This window comes from Moschus berezovskii, chromosome 17, assembly GCF_049115385.1.
Source record: "Moschus berezovskii isolate FMDL1 chromosome 17, NW_MosBer_1.0, whole genome shotgun sequence".
Classification (NCBI taxonomy): Eukaryota; Metazoa; Chordata; class Mammalia; order Artiodactyla; family Moschidae; genus Moschus; species Moschus berezovskii.
In genome coordinates, this window is record NC_142476.1 from 34,361,108 (window position 1) to 34,380,857 (window position 19,750).

General features: G+C 44.4%; 1 protein-coding gene across 1 annotated transcript in view; it reads right to left on the bottom strand.

The window, feature by feature from the left end:
- PAPPA2 (pappalysin 2) overlaps positions 1 to 19,750 on the bottom strand; it is a 323,227-nt gene that overhangs the window by 163,532 nt on the left and 139,945 nt on the right. Inside the window, exons 4-8 of the mRNA XM_055419199.2 lie at positions 17,764 to 18,057; positions 15,935 to 16,127; positions 11,381 to 11,502; positions 7,112 to 7,601; positions 3,108 to 3,236 (exon numbers count right to left, since the gene is read on the bottom strand). Of these exons, the coding sequence (XP_055275174.2) occupies positions 3,108 to 3,236; positions 7,112 to 7,601; positions 11,381 to 11,502; positions 15,935 to 16,127; positions 17,764 to 18,057 (1,228 nt within the window). The remainder of the gene's footprint in view (positions 1 to 3,107; positions 3,237 to 7,111; positions 7,602 to 11,380; positions 11,503 to 15,934; positions 16,128 to 17,763; positions 18,058 to 19,750) is intronic.

Below are 19,750 nucleotides of genomic sequence, written 5' to 3' on the forward strand. Positions count from 1 at the left end.
TTTGTTCTGTGCACACGTTGAGTCATCCCTAGGTGATAGGGACAAAAGTGAAAGTGAAGTCACTCAGTTGTGTCCAATTCTTTGCGACCCCATGGACTGTAGCCCTCCAGGCTCCTCCATCCATGGAATCTTCCAGGCAAGACTACGGGGGTGGGTTGCCATTTCCTTTTCCAGGAGATCTTCCTGACCCAGGGATCAAACCCAGGTCTCCCGAATTGCAGGCAGATACTTTACCGTCTGAGCCACCAGAGAAGCTCAAAATAGGGACAAAGTTGGTGATTAAATAGTTAGTCCCACTAGGGGATTGAATGTAGAAAAATATGGGCGACCCCTGTAAGTTACTGATTACTCAACAGAGCAGGTTTGCTGCTGCTACTGCTGCTAAGTCACTTCAGTCGTGTCCAACTCTGTGCAACCCCATAGGACAGCAGCCCACCAGGCTCCCCCGTCCCTTTGATTCTCTAGGCAAGAACACTGGAGTGGGTTGCCATTTCCTTCTCCAGTGCATGAAAGTGAAAAGTGAAAGTGAAGTCGCTCAGTCGTGTCCGACTCTTAGCAACCTCATGGATTGCAGCCTACCAGGCTCCTCTGTCCATGGGATTTTCCAGGCAAGAGTACAGAGCAGGTTTACTTAACCACAAAACCAAGCTGGCTTGCTTAGCAACAAAATCATGCAACAGAAGCACGAGATATTGCCCCCAAATGATCAAATAAGTGTTGTCATGAGACCCACATCCTGCCCAGTAAGCTCAGTAAGTTAATTATCCCTAGGACATGCTCTCTGCACACATAAAAAACAATAATTTGCAGACCTAGCTTGATCAAGTAGGGACAAGAAAACTCCCCTGCTCAACCAGGAGGAAGAGTTGATGATGGAAGCATGACATCTACTCAGGAAAGACAAAGAAGTTCTTCTCCCCCTCCCCACTTTTCCTCTGATTATAAAACTGTAGCCCAGTAAGTTCTCTGACTGAGAACCTTCACCACCACTACCCCCACCCCCCGCCAACCCTTGCCAGCCTATATGTCTCACAAGCATCCTAATCTAATAAATCACTTATCTATCACTTTGCCTGTTGTTGAATTCTTTTCTTTGCTGAGACATAAAGGATTGTGGTACTGGAGCTCTTCTGAGCCCCTGAAATGTCACCTAATGGTTTCACAGGGAGATATTTAATTGAGATGGAGGGGGAGAAAGGGTAAGCTGAGACTGAGGCAGAAGGTGGCAGCAAACTAGCAAGGTGATCTCAGTCTCTTGGACGTTATTTCTGAAGTCTGGGAACATTTGGTGTTTATGCTACTATGAAGAGGAGTTCAGTTCAGTTCAGTTCAGTCGCTCAGTCGTGTCCGACTCTCCGCGACTCCATGAATCACAGCACGCCAGGCCTCCCTATCCATCACCAACTCCCGGAGTTCACTCAAACTCATGTCCACAGAGTCGGTGATGCCATCCAGCCATTTCATTCTCGGTCGTCCCCTTCTCCTCCCGCCCCCAACCTTTCCCAGCATCAGAGTCTTTTCCAGTGAGTCAACTTGTCGCATGAGGTGGCCAAAGTATTGCAGTTTCAGCTTTAGCATCAGTCCTTCCAATGAACACCCAGGATCGATCTCCCTTAGAATGGACTGGTTGGATCTCCTTGCGGTACAAGGGACTCTCAAGAGTCTTCTCCAGCACCACCGTTCAAAAGCATCAATTCTTCGGCGATCAGCTTTCTTCACAGTCCAACTCTCACATCCATACATGACCACGGGAAAAACCATAGCCTTGACTAGACGGACCTTTAGTAGACTTACACTAAAGCTTAAGAATCTTAGAAGATTGAGAAGACAAACAACATTTAATAATTACTAAACAATGGGATAAAACCCCAAGAAAGGCTATAGATTGCTTTCAATTAGGCCTTCAAGATACAAGATATTTTTACTTGATCTGGAAAGCTAAAAACAAGCCATCTTATTAGGATACAGACTCAGCGACAAATTACAGTACCTGGGCTTCCAGTCTTTTATTCCCAGCAGCTTTATATAAACAACATATCAGGTAAGCTGAGCATTTAGAATAGATTAATATAGGGTGGTCACTGGGACATGGGAGTATTCAGTGAAAAACGTTGGCAAGTGCCTGGCAAATCGGAATGAATTAGGTTGATATCACTAAAGGGCATAGAGAAAGGCCATAAAGAAAGCTGAGCACTGAAGAATTGATGCTTTTGAACTGTGGTGCTGGGGAAGACTCTTGGGAGTCTCTTGGACTGCAAGAAGATCAAATTAGTCAATCCTAAAGGAAATCAGTCCTGAATATTCTATGGAAGGACTGATGCTGAAGCTGAAGCTCCAATACTTTGACCACCTGATGCGAAGAACTGACTCATTGGAAAAGACCCTGATGCTGGGAAAGATTGAAGGCAGGAGGAGAACGGGACGACAGAGGATGAGATGGTTGGATGGCATCACCGACTTTATGGAAATGAGTCTAAGCAAGCTGAGGGAGTTGGTGATGGACAGGGAAGCCTGGTGTGCTACAGTCCATGGGCTCGCAAAGAGTCAGACACGACTGAGAGACTGAAATAACTAACTAACTAAAGGGCAACAGGAAAAGGAAGGTGGTATGTTAAGAAATCAAAAGAGTGATTCCATTTTTACCTTGGTGCTTTTATAGAATAGCTGTAAATTGCATTGCAGTGAGGTCTTCCAGGGATCAAATGAGCAACTGAAGCTCATAAAGCTATAGCGACTTTCCTTGGGTCACGAGACAGGCAACTGATCCAAAAGATACCCTCACATCCTCTTTAAGCATCATTTGGCAATAACCTTCTCCACCATGAATTCCTTCCCTGAATCACTGCCCAACACTTGTTCTCTGAAACCTGAAGAAGACCCCCACAGAATCAGCCCCAAAATCTTGGTACTAAATTAAAGTCGGTCACATCCTTGAGATGTGAATGACCCCTCAAGACCACTACCAGGTCCCAGATTTTGTTCAATACCAGAATCACACAGTACCTTGCCCCTTTCACTTCCCAAACCAGTCTCAAGGCAAACCCTCGTGGCCAGAGAAAGGCGGGACATCCTGTCTCCCCCAGTCCAAGCACACCGTACGTCCTCACCTTGCAACCTTCCCATCTCCACAGTAAGGAGCTCCATGGATGTGGCTCAGAGGAGGCGAAGCTTCTCCCAGTTCTGCTCCAGCTGCAGCTTGAACTTGGTAGTGATACATCTGCCCAGGCGTGACCTCCCTGTGGAAACCAATGGGCCGTAACCATACATCCAGGAAGTGGAGCAGGCCCTAGGTCTTTTTCAGATGGTGTGCAGGAATTTTAAATAAATATTACAGGGAATATAAATGTTAAACATGTGCCATGCTGTTTGAAACAAAGAGCAGGGCATATAGTCTGACAGAGCCTTTGAAACTGTAGTCATCTCTGTATTCCCAGTACCTTCTACATACTGAATTTACAACAAGTGGTTGCTTAGTGAATGCTGAACCAACAAACAGTCCTACACAAACTAGGAGGATGGTATTTCGAGCATATCTTTACCATGTTACATAAACATACACACACAAAACCACCAACTATGAAATCCTAGTCTTCTATATCACTGCATGTGGGTGTACATGCTAAGTTGCTTCAGTCATGTCCACCTCTTTGTGACCCTATGGCCCATAGCCTGCCAGGCTCCTCTTTCCATGGAATTCTCCAGGCAAGAATACTGGAGTGGATTGCTGTGCCCTCCTCCAGGGGAATCTTCCTGACCCAGGGATTGAACCTGTGTCTCATGTCTCCTACATTGGTAGGCGGGTTCTTTACCACTAGCACCACCTGGGAAACTCCTCTGTATCATTGAAATGATTATAAAACTGAAGATGAAAGCTTCAAAGTTTGGGCTCAGCAAGGCCCTTCTTGGGTCCGTGAATCACAGTTTTCTTGTCTCTCAAGAGAATTCTTGTCTTGAGGAGACTGAATGCTTATGAGGAAAAGCAACTTTCTCCTAGAAGGAGATGAGGAAACCTTCCATCCTTGTTTTAGGTATGCAAGAAATTCCACAACTGGAAATGCATTTAATGACTCCACAGCTTCAAAATACATATAAACCAGGAATGGAGTTTTATCAATTGACCCCAGAGATGGAAGGAGTTTATAGGGCTATCTGGAGCCCAAGGGCACTGATCAAGTGGAGAATGTGAGAGACTGAACATTTGCAAGGGGAAGGGGCTAAGGGCCAGTGGAATGGGGGTTGGAGGGGAGCTGCTGGTTCCAAAGATGAATTCTGCCTTCAACTTAATTTTTACCTAACGCTTGCCCTAATTGGAAAAGTACCACTAGAGTCAAGCTAGAATGGGAGTGACTTAGGAGAATAGGATCTCAAAGGGCTATTGGTTCTCCCACAAGTGGTACCCACAGATATCCTGCCAAAGCCCTCTCTTTAACACACTTCAGCTCAACCACAAAGCTTCTACTCTTTTGCTTGATGCTGCAAGCAGCAAACAGGAAACGCCATGGGGTTTCAAAAACACCTTTAAACATCTCTGTACTGGTTTTTAGTTATTTTAATAGGAAAGACACCTAAATATTAAAGACTTTTAAATTTCCAAATTAGTTTTCTCTAGGGAAGCACTCTTTTCATAAGAGTGCCAGGTATTTCAAAAGCAAAACAAGTTTTTATATCCTAATCAATTCTGATGGCTTCCCTTTCACAGGGAAGTTTCTGTCTGACTTCTCATCCAGCCATGCATAAAAGTCTTACACTGATCTCTAGCTGGGAAAGGATTGGAAAGAAGCATCAGGACGTGTTTACGCTTCTTGGGGAGAAAACTCAGCAGCAGGCAGTCCCAATCTTCACTGAGCTGAGTTTGTAAAAGTAATGTGTTACTAAGGAACCAAAATGAGACTCAGTCAGAAACTTGGATTTTAATCCTGAGTTTGCCACTTACTAGCTCTGTTCAACAAAATTAAAGTTAAGCCTTAGTTGTCTCAACTACAAAATAGAATATTATTATCCTTAAATGTTTTGTGTGTGTAAGCGTGTGAGAATGTGTGTTTATCAAGTTAGATAACAAATATCATTAAATAGCTCATGCTTTGAAAATCATGAAGATGCTTTGAAAATCATGAAGATAAAAAATATCATTAGATAGCTTCTATTTTGAAAATCATGATGAGGCAATACAAAACTTAACTTACTAAATGTAACAAAAATAACAATAATAAATTATTTAAAAAGATAACAAATGTCATTTTAATCGGCTTACTAAAGAAAGTCCCCCTAAATAACATTTTTTTTTTCTTTTCAGACCTGTCCCATGGTCTATCCTCCCATTTGCATGAGCTTTTTGACCATTTCACTATCCTCTAGTTCTAATTTGGAGAGCAAGTATGGAAAGAAAAATTCAGTAAAATTTCAAGGTGAACGTTTTTCTTGACTCATTTGTAGCTATGGCAGACTGAAAAGTGGCCACAGATTCTTCCCATCTCAAATGTATGCCCTTCTGTGATGTGACTTTACTGTTTCTCTCATTAAGACAGAAATCAATTTTGTCACCACCAGAATCTGAAATTCTTTGTGACCTGTTTTGGCTAGTGAAATGGTATCATGAGTGATACAAACTGGCCTGAAAATTATGAGAATTTGGGGACTTACCCTTCCTGCTTCTGGAAAGCCTTCTACCACCATGAGGACTTCCTGGGTGGCATGAGTGGTAAAGAACCCACCCACCAATGCAGGAGACAAAAGAGATGCAGGTTCCATCCCTGGATGGGGAAGATCCCCTGGAGGAGGAAATGGCAACCCACTCCAGTAATCTTGTCTGGAGAATCCCTTGGACAGAGGAGCCTGGCGGTCTACAGTCCATAGGGTTGCAAAGAGTCAGATATGACTGAAGCGACTGAGCACTGCAAAGCACCATGAGGACAAGCCCAGGCAAAGCCTCCCAGTGAAGGAGAGATGTGGAAAGAGAACTTCATCCTCCCAGCCAGGCCAGCATCTTAGCTGAGACTCATGTGTGCATGAGGTCATCTGGGGCCATGTAGCCTCGGTCAAGCCGGTCCAGATGAGTGCCCCCAGCCAACACACAGAACCATGAGAAATGTGTTTGTTGTTTTAAACCACTATGTTTTGTGATGATTTCTCATGTGGCAAAAACTAACCAGTACAGCACCTCTGATAAAAACTTTTGTTTTGCCCAGAGTTCTGCCCTCAGGGCAGACTCTGAAAAAATTATGAGGTGAGGAAAATTTGCCTTTGGAGATACCAGACTCCTACTCTTGAACTCTTTAAGCCAATGATCTTATCTTAGTCTGTGTCCCCTCCACTGAGCACACAGTGCCAGGAGCACTTAAGAACTCACTAAAAGTAGGAAGAACAGAAGAAAGAGAAAGAAGGGTTGTAAGAGAAGGAAAGAGAGAAGGAGGGAGGGAGGAAATAAGGGAGAAATGAAAAATGAAAGTCATGAAAGTATAGTGTTTCAGGAACCCTTGGCTTCTCTGCTTAGCTGTGGAAGAGGTGACTATAACCTTTGAATGACATAGGAGCTGTGGTAGATTATTTAAAAGTTGCAGCAAAGATCAAAAATCAGATGGTGTCACCACATAGGAGTCTCTGACTCTGATCAACTTATTTCTGGCAATTACTTTCAGCCCAACTGAAACATACATGTGTGTTGCATCTGACTCTTTGCAACCCTGCAAAGAGTTGCAAGGCTCCTCTGTCCAAGAGATTCTCTAGGCAAGAATACTGAAGTGGGTTGCCATGTCCTTCTCCAGAGGATCTTCCCGACCCAGGGATTGAACCCAGGTCTCCCGCACTGCAGGTGGATTCTTTACCATCTGAGCCACCAGGGGACACCAACATATCATTCACAGACCTCTTTCGTCCATAATCATAATGATGACATCATCAATCAGGTCATTCACTTTCCCTTTTCTCGGAAATATTTTTGTTCACCTCAGAGATGCCACTTTAGAATAAAACCCCCTCCGAGGGTCTGAATGTATCTCCAAATAAGGGTGTGTTGGAATGTAAAACCAGAAAAACAACAAAGAAAAAGGAAGCAATCCCACTCCCAAAGCCTCAGGAGGCCCTGTGGTTTAGAAAGCCCTGCTGCCCAACTCACGTGTCTGTGAAATTCCGGTGAGGATGCATCACCACCACAGGCAAGCCGCTGGCAAATGGGGGCTCACGGAGCACCTGGTACCTCACAGGCCTGCAGCCAGAGCACAGGGGACTGTGGGGCTGAGAAGTCAGGAGAGCTGCATCAATCTCCATCCGCTCATCAAAGGTGTAGACTTTCACCCCCATGACCTTCCCGTCAACATGCAGTTTGATAGTGAGCGGTGTGTCACAGAAAGTGTCCAAGGGGCCGAGGTGCACAGACTTCTGGTGTTCCAGCAAGATCTCCGTGTCAAAGAGCGCCGGGGAAGAGTCCATGGAGAGGTAGGTGACCCATAGGGTGAGAGTGTCAGCTTGGACCGGGTGCTGAAAGAGCAGCTCCAGGCTGCAGCCTTCTGCAGGGCAGGGGACCGTCATGTTCATGTGGTACAGGTGGAGCTCAGGACTCCAGGCCTGCAAGCTCGGCTCACAAGGTTGATCCACGTCTGGAGGCCCTGAGGGAGATGAGCCAAAAGACAGATGCATCAGGAACCACCTATAAAAATCTGAAAACGAGTCACCCCTATCAATCGTCAGGAAAGAAAATGAAGAAGAAGAGAACTTTGAGCATATTCTTATAGGAACTGGTCAGCTTAGTAGGTTGGGGGATTTTCCTAGCAATAATACTGAAGTGGGTTGCCATTTCCTCCTCCAGGGAATCTTCCTGATCCAGGGATCGAACCTGCATCTCCAGCAGCTCCTTTATTGGGCAGGTGGATTCTTTACGCCTTGAGCCACCTAGGAAGCCCTTACTAAAGATAAAACTCTAACAATTTTAAAGCATTATGCTCCAAATCACCGCTATCTGGTGCCCTTTAACAAGAGAAACCCAGCATGTTGCTGAGAATGGAGTGACCCCTATCCGAAAGTGGAAACATGAGGCTGATGGAGATAAGATAAGCCTTAAAGAATCCTTAAGCAGGACTTCCCTGGTGGTCTAGGGCATAAGAGTCTGCTTGCCAAAGTAGGAACACAGGTTCAGTCCCTGGTTGGGGAAGAATCCTTATGCTGTGGCACAACTAAACCCATGTGCCACAACTACTCAGCCCGTGCTCTAGACCCAAGCTCCGCACCAAGAGAAGCCACCACAATGAGAAGCCTGAGCATCACCACGAAGAGTAGCCCCTGCTCGCTGCAACTAGAGAAATCCTGCACGCAACAGTGAAGACCCAGCACAACCAAAAATAAATAAATAAAATTAACACTTTTTAAAAAATTAAAAATAGAATCTTTGAGCCGAGGAGAATTATTTGTACTTACTTTATTAATAATTTATGATAAAGTAATGCTTCTGAAGCCCTGTTTTATTAATAAGGCCAATGTTTGTTTCAGGCTATTGCTACCCTGTTTGACTAGGCTCTTCACAAAACTTTGATTCCCTAAGACCATACCTTAACAAGCCTTTCAAAAGACTGTAAGTCAAACTTTAAAGCCATACAATGAAATTTCCCTCTTAGTTCAGATATGTGTAAGTCAGGAGATCAGGAAACTGCCCGCAGGAAATAGAAACACTTTTCTTGAGTAGAAGAAAAAGGAGATTCAGTAGCCAGGTAGCCAAAAATGTAATGGTGAAAAATCAAATATCGCTAACATATTAAGGTCAGCTCTGTGGAAATAATCTATATACAAGGTGGTTTCCTTTTATATCATACAAGGGGAATTAAAAGAAAACTGCTAAATTAAAAAACCGTAGTTAGGCTCTTCTTGGTGCTGTGCATTAGCTGTGTGACTGTGGCCAGTCTCTCTAAGTCTGGGTGTCCTCATTTATAAAATAAGGTCTATTTAACCCCTGCCTTACTTACTAATCCCTGGTGGCTCAGCTGGTAAAAAATCCGCCTGCAATGTGGGAGACATGGGTTTGATCCCTGGGTTGGGAAGATCCCCTGGAGAAGGGAAAGGCTACCCACCGCAGTATTCTGGCCTGGAGAATTCCATGGACTCTATAGTCCACGGGGTCGAAAAGAGACGGACACAGCTGAGAGACCTTCACTTTCACTTACTTAGTATAGAAGATCTGTATGATGTTTCATAGAAATATTTGCAAACTATACGTGCAAAAATAGAATGATTTAGCCCTTCAGGATTTGGAAAACAATATTCCAAATCCCAGAGGAAATAAGTTAAAATGTGTGTGGGTGTGTTACATCTTTTGGTCCCTATTGCTTTTTCCCTATATTGTGAATCCGTTCATTCATTAACTCAATAAAAATTGACTGTATACCTCTTTTACATCCAGCACTGATCTAGGTATCAGAGATTGAGTAATGAACAAGATAAAGGTACCGACAACATATATCTTACCATAGGGTGATAGGTGCAACAGTAAATACAGAGGTATAATTCCAAGTGGCAATGTCATCTCTGAAGAAAAATAAAGGAGGAAATAGGACTAGAGAATGATGGAGTGAGACTGGGAGCTGTTTTAGATGATGGAGCCAGGGAAATTGTCTCCGAGAAGATGATATTTAAGCAGGGAATACGTCTGGTTCGATTTTCTATTCTTCATAGTACTCAGAATGTAGTTGGTGATCAATAACTGTCCAATGTGTCACTAAATACATTTTGATCATATCTCTAATTATATGTGCTTGTGTATGTTCTGCTAGGGAGTCAATTCCTTTCATTTTATATATTTAAAATATGACTTGATTCTTCACCTGTTCAAAACAAAGTAATACCAGTATTTCCCAGCAATATTTTTCAATAGTCATGGAGAAGGAAATGGCAACCCACTCCGGTGTTCTTGCCTGGAGAATCCCAGGGATGGGGGAGCCTGGTGGGCTGCTGTCTATGGGGTCACACAGAGTCGGACACGACTGAAGTGACTTAGCAGCAGCAGCAGCATCCCCAAATACTAGCAGACTGCAGGCCCTTGGAAGTTAACTCCTCAACAGTAACATTGTTTGTCAGAAAGTTTTTATTATGATCTCATGTGAAGAGATGGAGTGGTGGCCCTAAAAGCTAATTTGGTTTGTCTGGAGACACAATACAAGAGTTAGAACCCAGAACTTCTAATTCCTTTCACCTCTACCAGATAACTTTAAATTTTTACAAGAATTAAAAAGGAAAAAGTACAGGGCCAGACAGTCAAATAGGCATTAAAACACTAGCACAGGACAAACTGTTTGCTAAGAGAATGGCCTTTTATGAAATGCCAGTCTCTAAATGAGTCCTATGCAGTGCCAATGCAAATTTTATAGTCACTTTCCATTCTTCCCTGAAAACTCATTTGAAAAAAGTCCTATACGATCAGATCAGTCAGGTCAATTGTCTCCCTCCAGATTCCTCCTTCAGGCTCCGTTGTTTGAGTAACTGCGAACCTAAGGGGACATGGTAGACTCTTAGACCCAACATTCTCCTTTTTTTCTTATCAGAGTCAAGACTGCAAACTCAAATAGGACCATGTCCAACACATCTGATTGAGTTGTTTTTACAATCTTAATAAAAGAAAAACAGAAGATGATGACTAGGTAAACACTGATGGTTTGATGGACCAAACAAGACAGTGATGATGGAAGAAGTCAGGCCATTCATCAGAAGATGCTGAAACTCATGTTAAGAGCATTTTGGGGACTTGAATTGGGATAGCATTCATACTCTAATTTGCTGTAAGGCACTGATATCCGTGTGTGTGAGTAAATATGTAACTGAGATGTTGCGGGGAGGGACAGGAAAGGGGACAGCTAAAAACATTTTCCACCTCCCAGAGCCTAGCTTAGATCACATCCAAAGCACAAGTAGCACCAGAGGTTAATAGACTCGTAAAATAGTATGGATGAGAATGATGTATTTGGAACACCTAATCCACCCCACCCCCATCCAGGCTGGCTCAGTAAGTGTGCATGAGTGTTCCCTGATAGAGAGGGGGCAAGATCAGCTTACATCATCCTGTGGCAAGGCTGTTGCATGGGTTGGTGGGCACAAGTAACATGACATGCCTGAGCCAGCTCATCCTGAAGTCGTCCCCAGAGTTCTCCCTCCCTCTGTCCTCCGTGCTGTCCTCTGATTCAGCACAGCCATCGCCACCTTAAGCACAGGTGGACCATCCACATAAAGATTCCAGCCAGAGTCACTTCCAGACCCCTGGAGGTTTCCAGCAAACCACACCCACACACACACACACACACACACACGCACATGCACTGCCTTCTTCTCACTGCCACCACTTGACCCTTTACCTCCACCCCATTCTCAGTGGCCACTGAGGTGTAAATGAAAAACCACGGTCCTTTACCCACAGCCTCCTCTGGAGTCCAGTAGCCCGAGGAGTCACACACGCGCTGGGAGGAAGCTGTGTGTACATACTGACGGAGCGTCCCATCTTCAGTGCAGAGGCCACACACACTGCCCGGGACCCTGGGAAAACAATGCGGGGGGTGGAGATGGGAAGAATAGGTCAGATGAACTGGGATAACAAAATTCAGAAGGCTTTTGGGGGCAGGGAAGTGACAGTGGGTGTGGAGGCCCTAGGGGGTAACTGGGAACACAACTCTTGCGCAACTCACTCCCTTCTTGTATAGACCTCACCTTTGCAAAATTCAGAGTGACATGAAAATCTCAAGGTTATGAAGCAGAAGAATTTAACTAAGTCATAAAGGAGGCCTGTGGAGATGAAAGAGGGCTTCTATCCCAGCAATGGGCAACACAAAATAATTACAAACTGGATCTTTCAGCATAAAACAGTTTCTGTGCTAACTCTCAGTAAGTCAGCCAGAGGCTCCTTGCATTCCCCTGAGTAAAACGAACAGCAGCTTTCACAGTAAACTTACTAGCTACACGTGGTCTTATGTTTTAACACTCTGCTTTTTAATTACACATGTAAGTCATATGAAATGTAATGCTTCCTGGCTCTCCAGTACCTATGGGGATACACCTAAATTCCTGATCATGACCCAAGATCCTTCAGAGAAAAGCTCTAGCCTTACCTCCTTCAGTTTCTTCATGAATTTTATGTTCCCGTCACAATAACAAATCACCACTTCACAAAAACATCCTGCCTATCACACAGTTCCATGAAACATGCTGTTCTCTCTCCTGCTAAGTCAGCTTTCCGAGCTTCTTTGTTTGGCAAGCTCCTATTCATCCCTCAAACCCATGCAAGTGTATCCTCTGCAATGGTACTTAGCTGACTCCTCTGGATGACCAGCACTCTCCTCTCTGGGCACTCACTGCATCTTCTAGCTCCCATCTTGGGACACTGATATTTGGTGTTGACAATCCCCATTCCCATTCCTTCTCCTGGAGGGGTTCCAGGCTGAGCTCTATTCTTTCTGTGCCCAGAAGTTAGGACAGAGTCAGGTCTAAGCGGTCCCTCAGTGAGAGCTTGTTCTGTGGGTATCCTTGAGACTATTAATAAGACTATGAAGAGCTCTTCAAGCACCATATCTTGAATAGTAATGTCAATAGCTAAATAGCAGGGGTAAATCACTTGATGAAGCCTGTTTCTGATACTTAGAATTTTTTTTTAAATTTATTGAAGTCTAGTTGTTATATAATATTATATAAGTTCTAGATATATAATACAGTGATTCAATTTTAAAGGGGGTACTCCATTTACAGCTATTATGAGATATTGGCCATATTCCCCATGTAGTACAGCATATTCTTGTAGCTTATTTTACACGTAATAGTTTGTGGAAACCCCATTGTGAATGATCCATCTGCAAACAAAGGTACCGAATCAATGTCTCTCAAAAAGCAGCAAGAGAAAAGTAAAATCTGATAATATGGCAGAAAAACAGTATTGTCAAATAAGGGTAATGATTGCACTACTGAAAGGTTGCTGCCGTGAGCTGTGTGTTACGCCGGGATTCGTGACCTCCGGAAGAGAGGATTTTGATTTGGGGTCAGAGACAAGGCTTGACTACTTGGAGCCTTTTGTGTAGCAAAGTTTTATTAAAGTATAACAGAGATCGGAAAAGCTTCTGACATAAACATCAGAAGGGGACAGAAAGAGTGACTGCTTGCTAGTTTTTAACAAGGTGTTTTATGTCTGTTGAAAGTGAGTCACTCAGTCATGTCCAACTCTTTGTGACCCCATGGACTACACAGTTCATGGAATTCTCCAGGCCAGAATTTTGGAGTGGGTAGCCTTTCCCTCCTCCAGGGGATCTTTCCAACCCAGGGATCGAACCCAGGGATTGAACCCAGGTCTCCTACATTGCAGGCAGATTCTTTACTAGCTGAACCATTGTCTGTTAGCTTCTAATCAGATAAAAGAAACACCTTAAGCCTGAGGGAGTTTCACCAGGCCACTCTTCCACAATATGCATTTTTGAGATAGGATAGCATGAGGTGTGTCATCCCCTGGGCATAAGACAATTGACATGAATACTGGTTTATTGAGCCATTATCAACCCAAGGTTTGAGAAAAGGAAAAATGTTATTCTAAGCTGGAACCATTTTGAAGAGAGGCAAATTCCAAAGCAGAAAACAGTCTCGCTAACATAGCTTAAGAAAAACATTTCCATAAGAAAAACACATTGGTTAGCTCAAGGCAGAACCAGGTGTCTTCAACACAGAATTAAAAGAAACCTCTTTCAATTTGAAATAAATGTCTGCCACTTGCAGTCTATTTCCTGCTGCCGCTTGGGGACCTCTGGCCTTCCTACCTGTTACCCTCTCACTACCAGCTCCTGTGTATTAAGCACACTATCTACCTGGCATTGTCCCACGAGATGCTTTTCATAAATTATTTCTCGTCCCTGTTTACAAGTAAGGATACTTAAGCTCAGAGAGATGAACTGCCTACAGTCAGAAGTTTCTTAATTCCTCTGAGCAAGTTCCCAAACACCATCAAGGGTCCAGTACTTTGGCAACGAAAAGGTGTCATTAACTGCAACCTCCGACTGCAGTCAGCACTCACAGCCGCTGCGGACACAATTCCAAACCACAGTTCCCTGATGCACTTGGCTCTTCCGGGGCCGCCACTGAGTGCGTGGTTGGGCTCCTCTCTGACATAAGGATTCCAAATACCTACTGGGGAGGAGTAAACACAGCTCCAAGCGTGACACAAATCCCTGGGAACGTGACGTGAGTCTCCCTGACACATGTGTCGTGAGGCCTCAGCACTGTGGCCCACCTCGCTGAGAAAAGGAAGCCAACTGCAGCCTTTTCTGCCAACAGCCTTGCAGCCAGCCAGCAGTGATGTGTGCTTTATCGTAACGTTTGTACCAGAGAGAGAATTGAAAGATTAAATTGTTTACACGTGTTACATAAACAGATGTAAAAACGTGGGTTTGCGCATACCCACGGAGGACCTACTGTTCAGCCAGAGCCACCCAAGGTCACACTCGCAGGAAGAGGTTTCTTCCACACATCACAGAGATATAGGCAGACTCACGAAAGGGGTCCGTGAGAGCTTGGGGGCTGATGAAAATCGAAACTGCTTTATAGGCTTGTGGGTCTAAGTACCATCATGCAGTAAGTGCACATTGGGCTAGCAAGGAGAGGTACCAAGTTCCCAGAAGGCTGGGAAAGCCACTTTGCAGAATAATTCACCTGCTTCTTCCCATACCTGTCTCTGCCTGTCCTCTCTCCTAGGCTTTCAGAAAACCCATAGTACCCGGGAACATGCTTCAGGGACACGCATCTCCTCGGCAGGGACCTGACACCCAGAAAGGAGGTGTGACACCCAGATGAGGGGCTAGCCACCTGCTCCATGAGAAAGCCCTGAATTCAAAGAAACAATCTATTCCACGTCCTCCATTTCTGAAATTCCTGGGGATGTACCCAGTTTACCTCTGCCCTGCGTAGGATTTCTCACTGATACAGCAGGGATTGGGCTCACTGTGAGGACTAAAGAAAATAATTTCAGGTAAAATATCTCACATCGTGAATGCCTCTCACACAGAAGGCCCCAACAGACCACAACCACTGGTTATTTAGAATACAGTGGCAGGTCGTGGATGGGGTTCCAACCCTTCTCCGTTAAACCCCATCCCCCCATCTTCCCATCAATTGTCAGAGGTCACCCTTTTCCTTCCGTCTCTCTTTGTCACAGAAATGTTGCTGGTAATCATTACACCAATATGCAGAGGATGAATAAAAACCAACTTTAGCTAGAACGATTCTCTTCACTAAATATGAATTAGGTGTTTATTGTGGCAGGCCAAGAGACCAAGATAATAGAAAGCAGTGCTGCCCCCTCAGAACTGCCAGCTGAGTAGTGGAACAGACAGGAAAATGAACAAATAATGACAATCGCACAAGATATAATAGCCATAACTGAGGCAGGCACAGGGTATAACAGGATAGAAAAGAGGCATTAGAAATGCCCACCCATACCAGTTAAGCCCCTGATACATGGCTTGAATGGCCAGTTTCCCACCCACCCCCAGAATTGCCTGGAGGAAGACGCTGCACTTCCCCTCTTCCAGACACCACTGTGCAAGTAGCAAGCCCCTTCCTGCTGTTCTCCATCCTTCCTCCAAACAGAACAGCTGACCTGGACAGGAAGCAAGTGCCATCTCAGTTTTATCAGGTCATCGTTATCACATTTGTCAACCCCTTCACAGCTCCTGGGATCATGCCAGATGTGACATAAGGAAACATCGGAGATGCCCCTAGCCAAGGAGCAGGCACACATGATGCAGTGTTGGCTTATGTGAGAGCCCCAGGAACCCTGCTCAGGAGATAAGGATGGAGCAGGGAGGCGGAGGCAGCCCTGAGCAATGGCGCACACTTATGGTTACAAACTGGGGTTCCCCCAACTTCACACTCTTTCCCTCATTCATAAGAAACACCACAGAGAAAGACACCAGCTCACCCACAGCCAGCGCCCTCTCACCTCTCATACACAACTCCACTAATTGGAGGCAGCCAGTGGATAGTGAGGGACTTGTGAGTCTGCCCGATGACCATGGGGGGGATGGGGATGGGGGTGGGCTTCCGGCTCTGGCTCCACTGCTGATACACAAGGTCCAGATAGCAGTGCATTCGGGCCACTTGGTTTGGGGTGAAGTTGTCAGTGCAGTCATCGTCTGCGGAGACAAAAATGAGAACAAGAGAGATGGAGGCTTTACCCTGAGAAGTCCACTAAAGTGGGGATAGATTTTTCCAGAAAGTATCTAGGCTGGAGATGGGAAAGAGAAGGCAGAGAAGAGCAGTGGCTTATCTCTAAAGCAAATTGGGCTTGACGTTTACCTTGGGCTGGGCCAGTGAGAGACTCAAGCCCTGCGGTACAGGTTGCTCTGAGCTGACACTGTTTATTCAGGAAACCACAAGATGGCAGTGTTTCAGCATATGACCCTTTTATCCATGAACGTGTGTGGAGTTACAGACACCTGCTTTATGCCTGGTGACTTTGGCCAAGGTTAGTGAGTATTCAGTGGAGATGCTCACGGAAAGAGAGCCAAAACATCAAGGAGGCATCACACCTGGGAGTGGTGATCCCCAGCTTCCTTTTGGACCTGGCAAAATTCCCCATTAGGGACACTTTTCATAAGGTTAGAAAGGGAGTTATCTTAGTTTCCAGGTCTTTTTCCATGAAAGCACACCCAACACTTTCCTTACTTCTTAAGTGTTTCCTCTCTCCACTTCAGAGGTGTTGTCTAAAGAGCTCTGCCCTCCGCACCCCATTGTCTGGTCTCTCTGCCCTGGAAAGGGACACTGTGTGCTTGTTGGGAGAGGCTGGAGGGCTGGTCCTTATGAATTCTATGTACCTGAATCATGTGCCTAGATTAGGCTTAGACAGGAATATATTGATGGTTCATGGACAGGACTAGTTCAGCACTCTTTCTTCCCTTCAAAGGCATGACCAGCATCTTATCATTTACTTTTTGGTGGGGAGGGGGTGGTTCTGGAACTTATCACCAAGTCCCTGAACCTTATAGAAAAATTACCTCTTTCCTTCACCACCGGGATAAGTCATCATATCACATCACTCCTCAATTTTAGGGATAAATTTAAGTCCATTATCAGGAGATGATGACTAATATTGCTTTTTGACAGAAACAGGAAAGATGTGGAAGGATAAAGAAGAAGCATAATACAAGACAACAAAACCAGACACTAAAGTTGTCCCCAGGACCAGGAATGTACCATTTTTAAGTGAGAAAGCACCATTTTTTATAGGAAGACTAAGAATCAGGCCTTGGCTAGTGTTGGAAGAGGAGAATCTGATACTTTTAAAAATAACATAAAAGAAAAAGGAAGTCTGAGCCTAACATTAACCAGAGCCATCTTTCTGATCAATTTCAAAACCAGTAAAAACAGTCACCTTGACCCAAAAACCTCTTTCTCCGTCACTTTCAGACTCTTCTTCAAAGCGAATCCCTAAGAATGTTGCAAAGAAGCAGGAAAGCCAAGTTCTAGAGGTCAAAGGGCTCTCAAGAAAGCATCTGACTGTCTCCCGTTTTAACTATCTGTGTCAGAGATACGTTTTTCTTTTAATTTTTAGTGGAGGCAAATGTAGTCAATGAGACTGCTCCAAACTTCAATATTTCTGTAAGTTTTTCAAGGACATGAAAAATAAATGCCATTACAAATACGCTTCAATTCTCTGGCATGAATGACTCTTGATGATACTCTCTAATTCTCATACTTCAACCCTCCCAGCCCGCAAAGGCCTCCACGTAATCTTAACAGAAAAGAAATCCATCAGGACAGTGGTGATACCTGTATAACTCATGTAGTTTCTGAATGGAGCCCCTGGAAAGTGGGTGAAGCCACAGGTGTCATTGGCAGGCTCTGGGTCCCGGCACAGCTTACTCTTGGGAGTGGGGGCAGTGTCGGCGCAGAGGTCTCCTGTCTCCATGGACGGCACGGTCTCCCTGCAGGGGTCATCGCAGGATTCTCTCTCACTGACCCCTTTGAAGACATGGTAGAGTCCCAGGACATGCCCCACCTCATGGATCATGACATTGGTGTGGCCAGGCATCCCATAATAGGCTGGGTTGAGGACAACACCACCTGCAAAGGAAGGTTTGCAAAATATCTCTAAGCACATAACGAACAGCCAGCCTCTGCCTTCTGGAAACAGTGTTCATTTCCAGCCTCTAAGGGGAACAGTTTATAACTTCTAGTGGCATTCAGCTCCTGCTCTTCCCTACGGCCACAAACTCCTTCTGAACTAATCAATAAACATGTCTCTAACCTCTGTCTTGGGTGAGTGTTGTACTGGGCACCAGGGATAACAATATGACAAGGCAACATGAAAGAAGGCCAAGATTCTGAGCCCTGGTTGCACATTAAAATCACCTCAGGGTGTTGAAAAATACAGATGTCCAAATGCCAGTCTCAGTGAAATGAATCCAAATAGCTGAGGACGGGGTACATGACAATATTTTTTAAAACTTCCCAGGTTGAGAGCCATTGCTCTTAAATGAAAGCACATGTAATTCTCTGAGGACTTGAACAGCTATCTGATGTTCTAGAAGATCAGTTCTGTTGTCTGTAAAGTAGAGATAATAACACTCCTCTTTTCTCTTTTTTTAAGCACTTGGCATATTGAAAGAGTTCAGTAACTGACAGTTGTACATGTTGCTTCTGATTTTATGACCCATGCTCTCAAGGACCTAACAGCCACTGAGACAAAAGAGAGGCCCAACTGAACGACCATGAAATTCCAAATGTCACAGGCGCTACAGGGAATATGCTCCACCTTCATTCCTCCCAGTCTCCCCAAGAACACCAAGAGAGGTATTTCAGAGAAGAGTTCATTACATCCAACATGGACTTGGATGAAACACCCAGTGGTATCACTGTTGTTGTAAAAGAAAAGGCTTAGGATCTCTGAGTGTCCTAACTTCTGTCTAGTCCCTGCTTTTCTCCTCTCCCCATGGAACACTTTCCTTTCTCACCCCTAAACATTATCAGGATCAGACCAATCCTCATCTCCAGGACCTGGAACAGCGTATGTCAACAGGTCTGGACCAACCAACCCTAGGCTTCAAAGTCACACTAGCTGTGTTTGCAGGCTGGCCCTACCCTTGTGTCCTAGATCTGATCCTAGTTTCCAGGACTTGCTTTATTCCTCATACCTAAGCCCTTTGTATATCAGTAGTCTGCTGAGTAGAGCAGGAGCCCCCAAAAGAATCCCCCTGCGTTTCCTTTGTCAGATCATATTCCATATGCTCCACCCTGAATTCTATACAATACCCAAGAGACAACTACTTTACGTGGTTTTATGGGCAGAACACAGTCACCAGGGTATCCAGCATCACCTCCATTGGTTTCTGTAATGAGCAGCTCAGTGTGCCTTTTTAGTGACTACTTTATTTGTAGGACAGTTTCTAAATCCAAGTTCTAGTTTCTTCTAGTCTAGTCAGTCATGCTGACATCAGCCAAGGCATGTTTAGACTTGTCCTCAGATATACTGTCTACTTTCACATCTAAAGCAGAACTAGTCCCTTGTTTATCATGTCTATTACTTCCAGTAAAAAAAAAAAATCAACATTAGTCTTTTATAAAAATGTACTCTGTATAATTTTATTCATTTGTATATCATTATTATGTCAATATAAAGTTAAAAATCAGTTTGAAAACAGATCTATTTAAAAAAAAAACATCCAGGGTGCCTAGTATTGGAATAAACCTGGTGAATTGAAATATGTTCACTTCTCAGGATGCCTTCCCTTTCACGTTTCCATATCCAGTTTTAGTA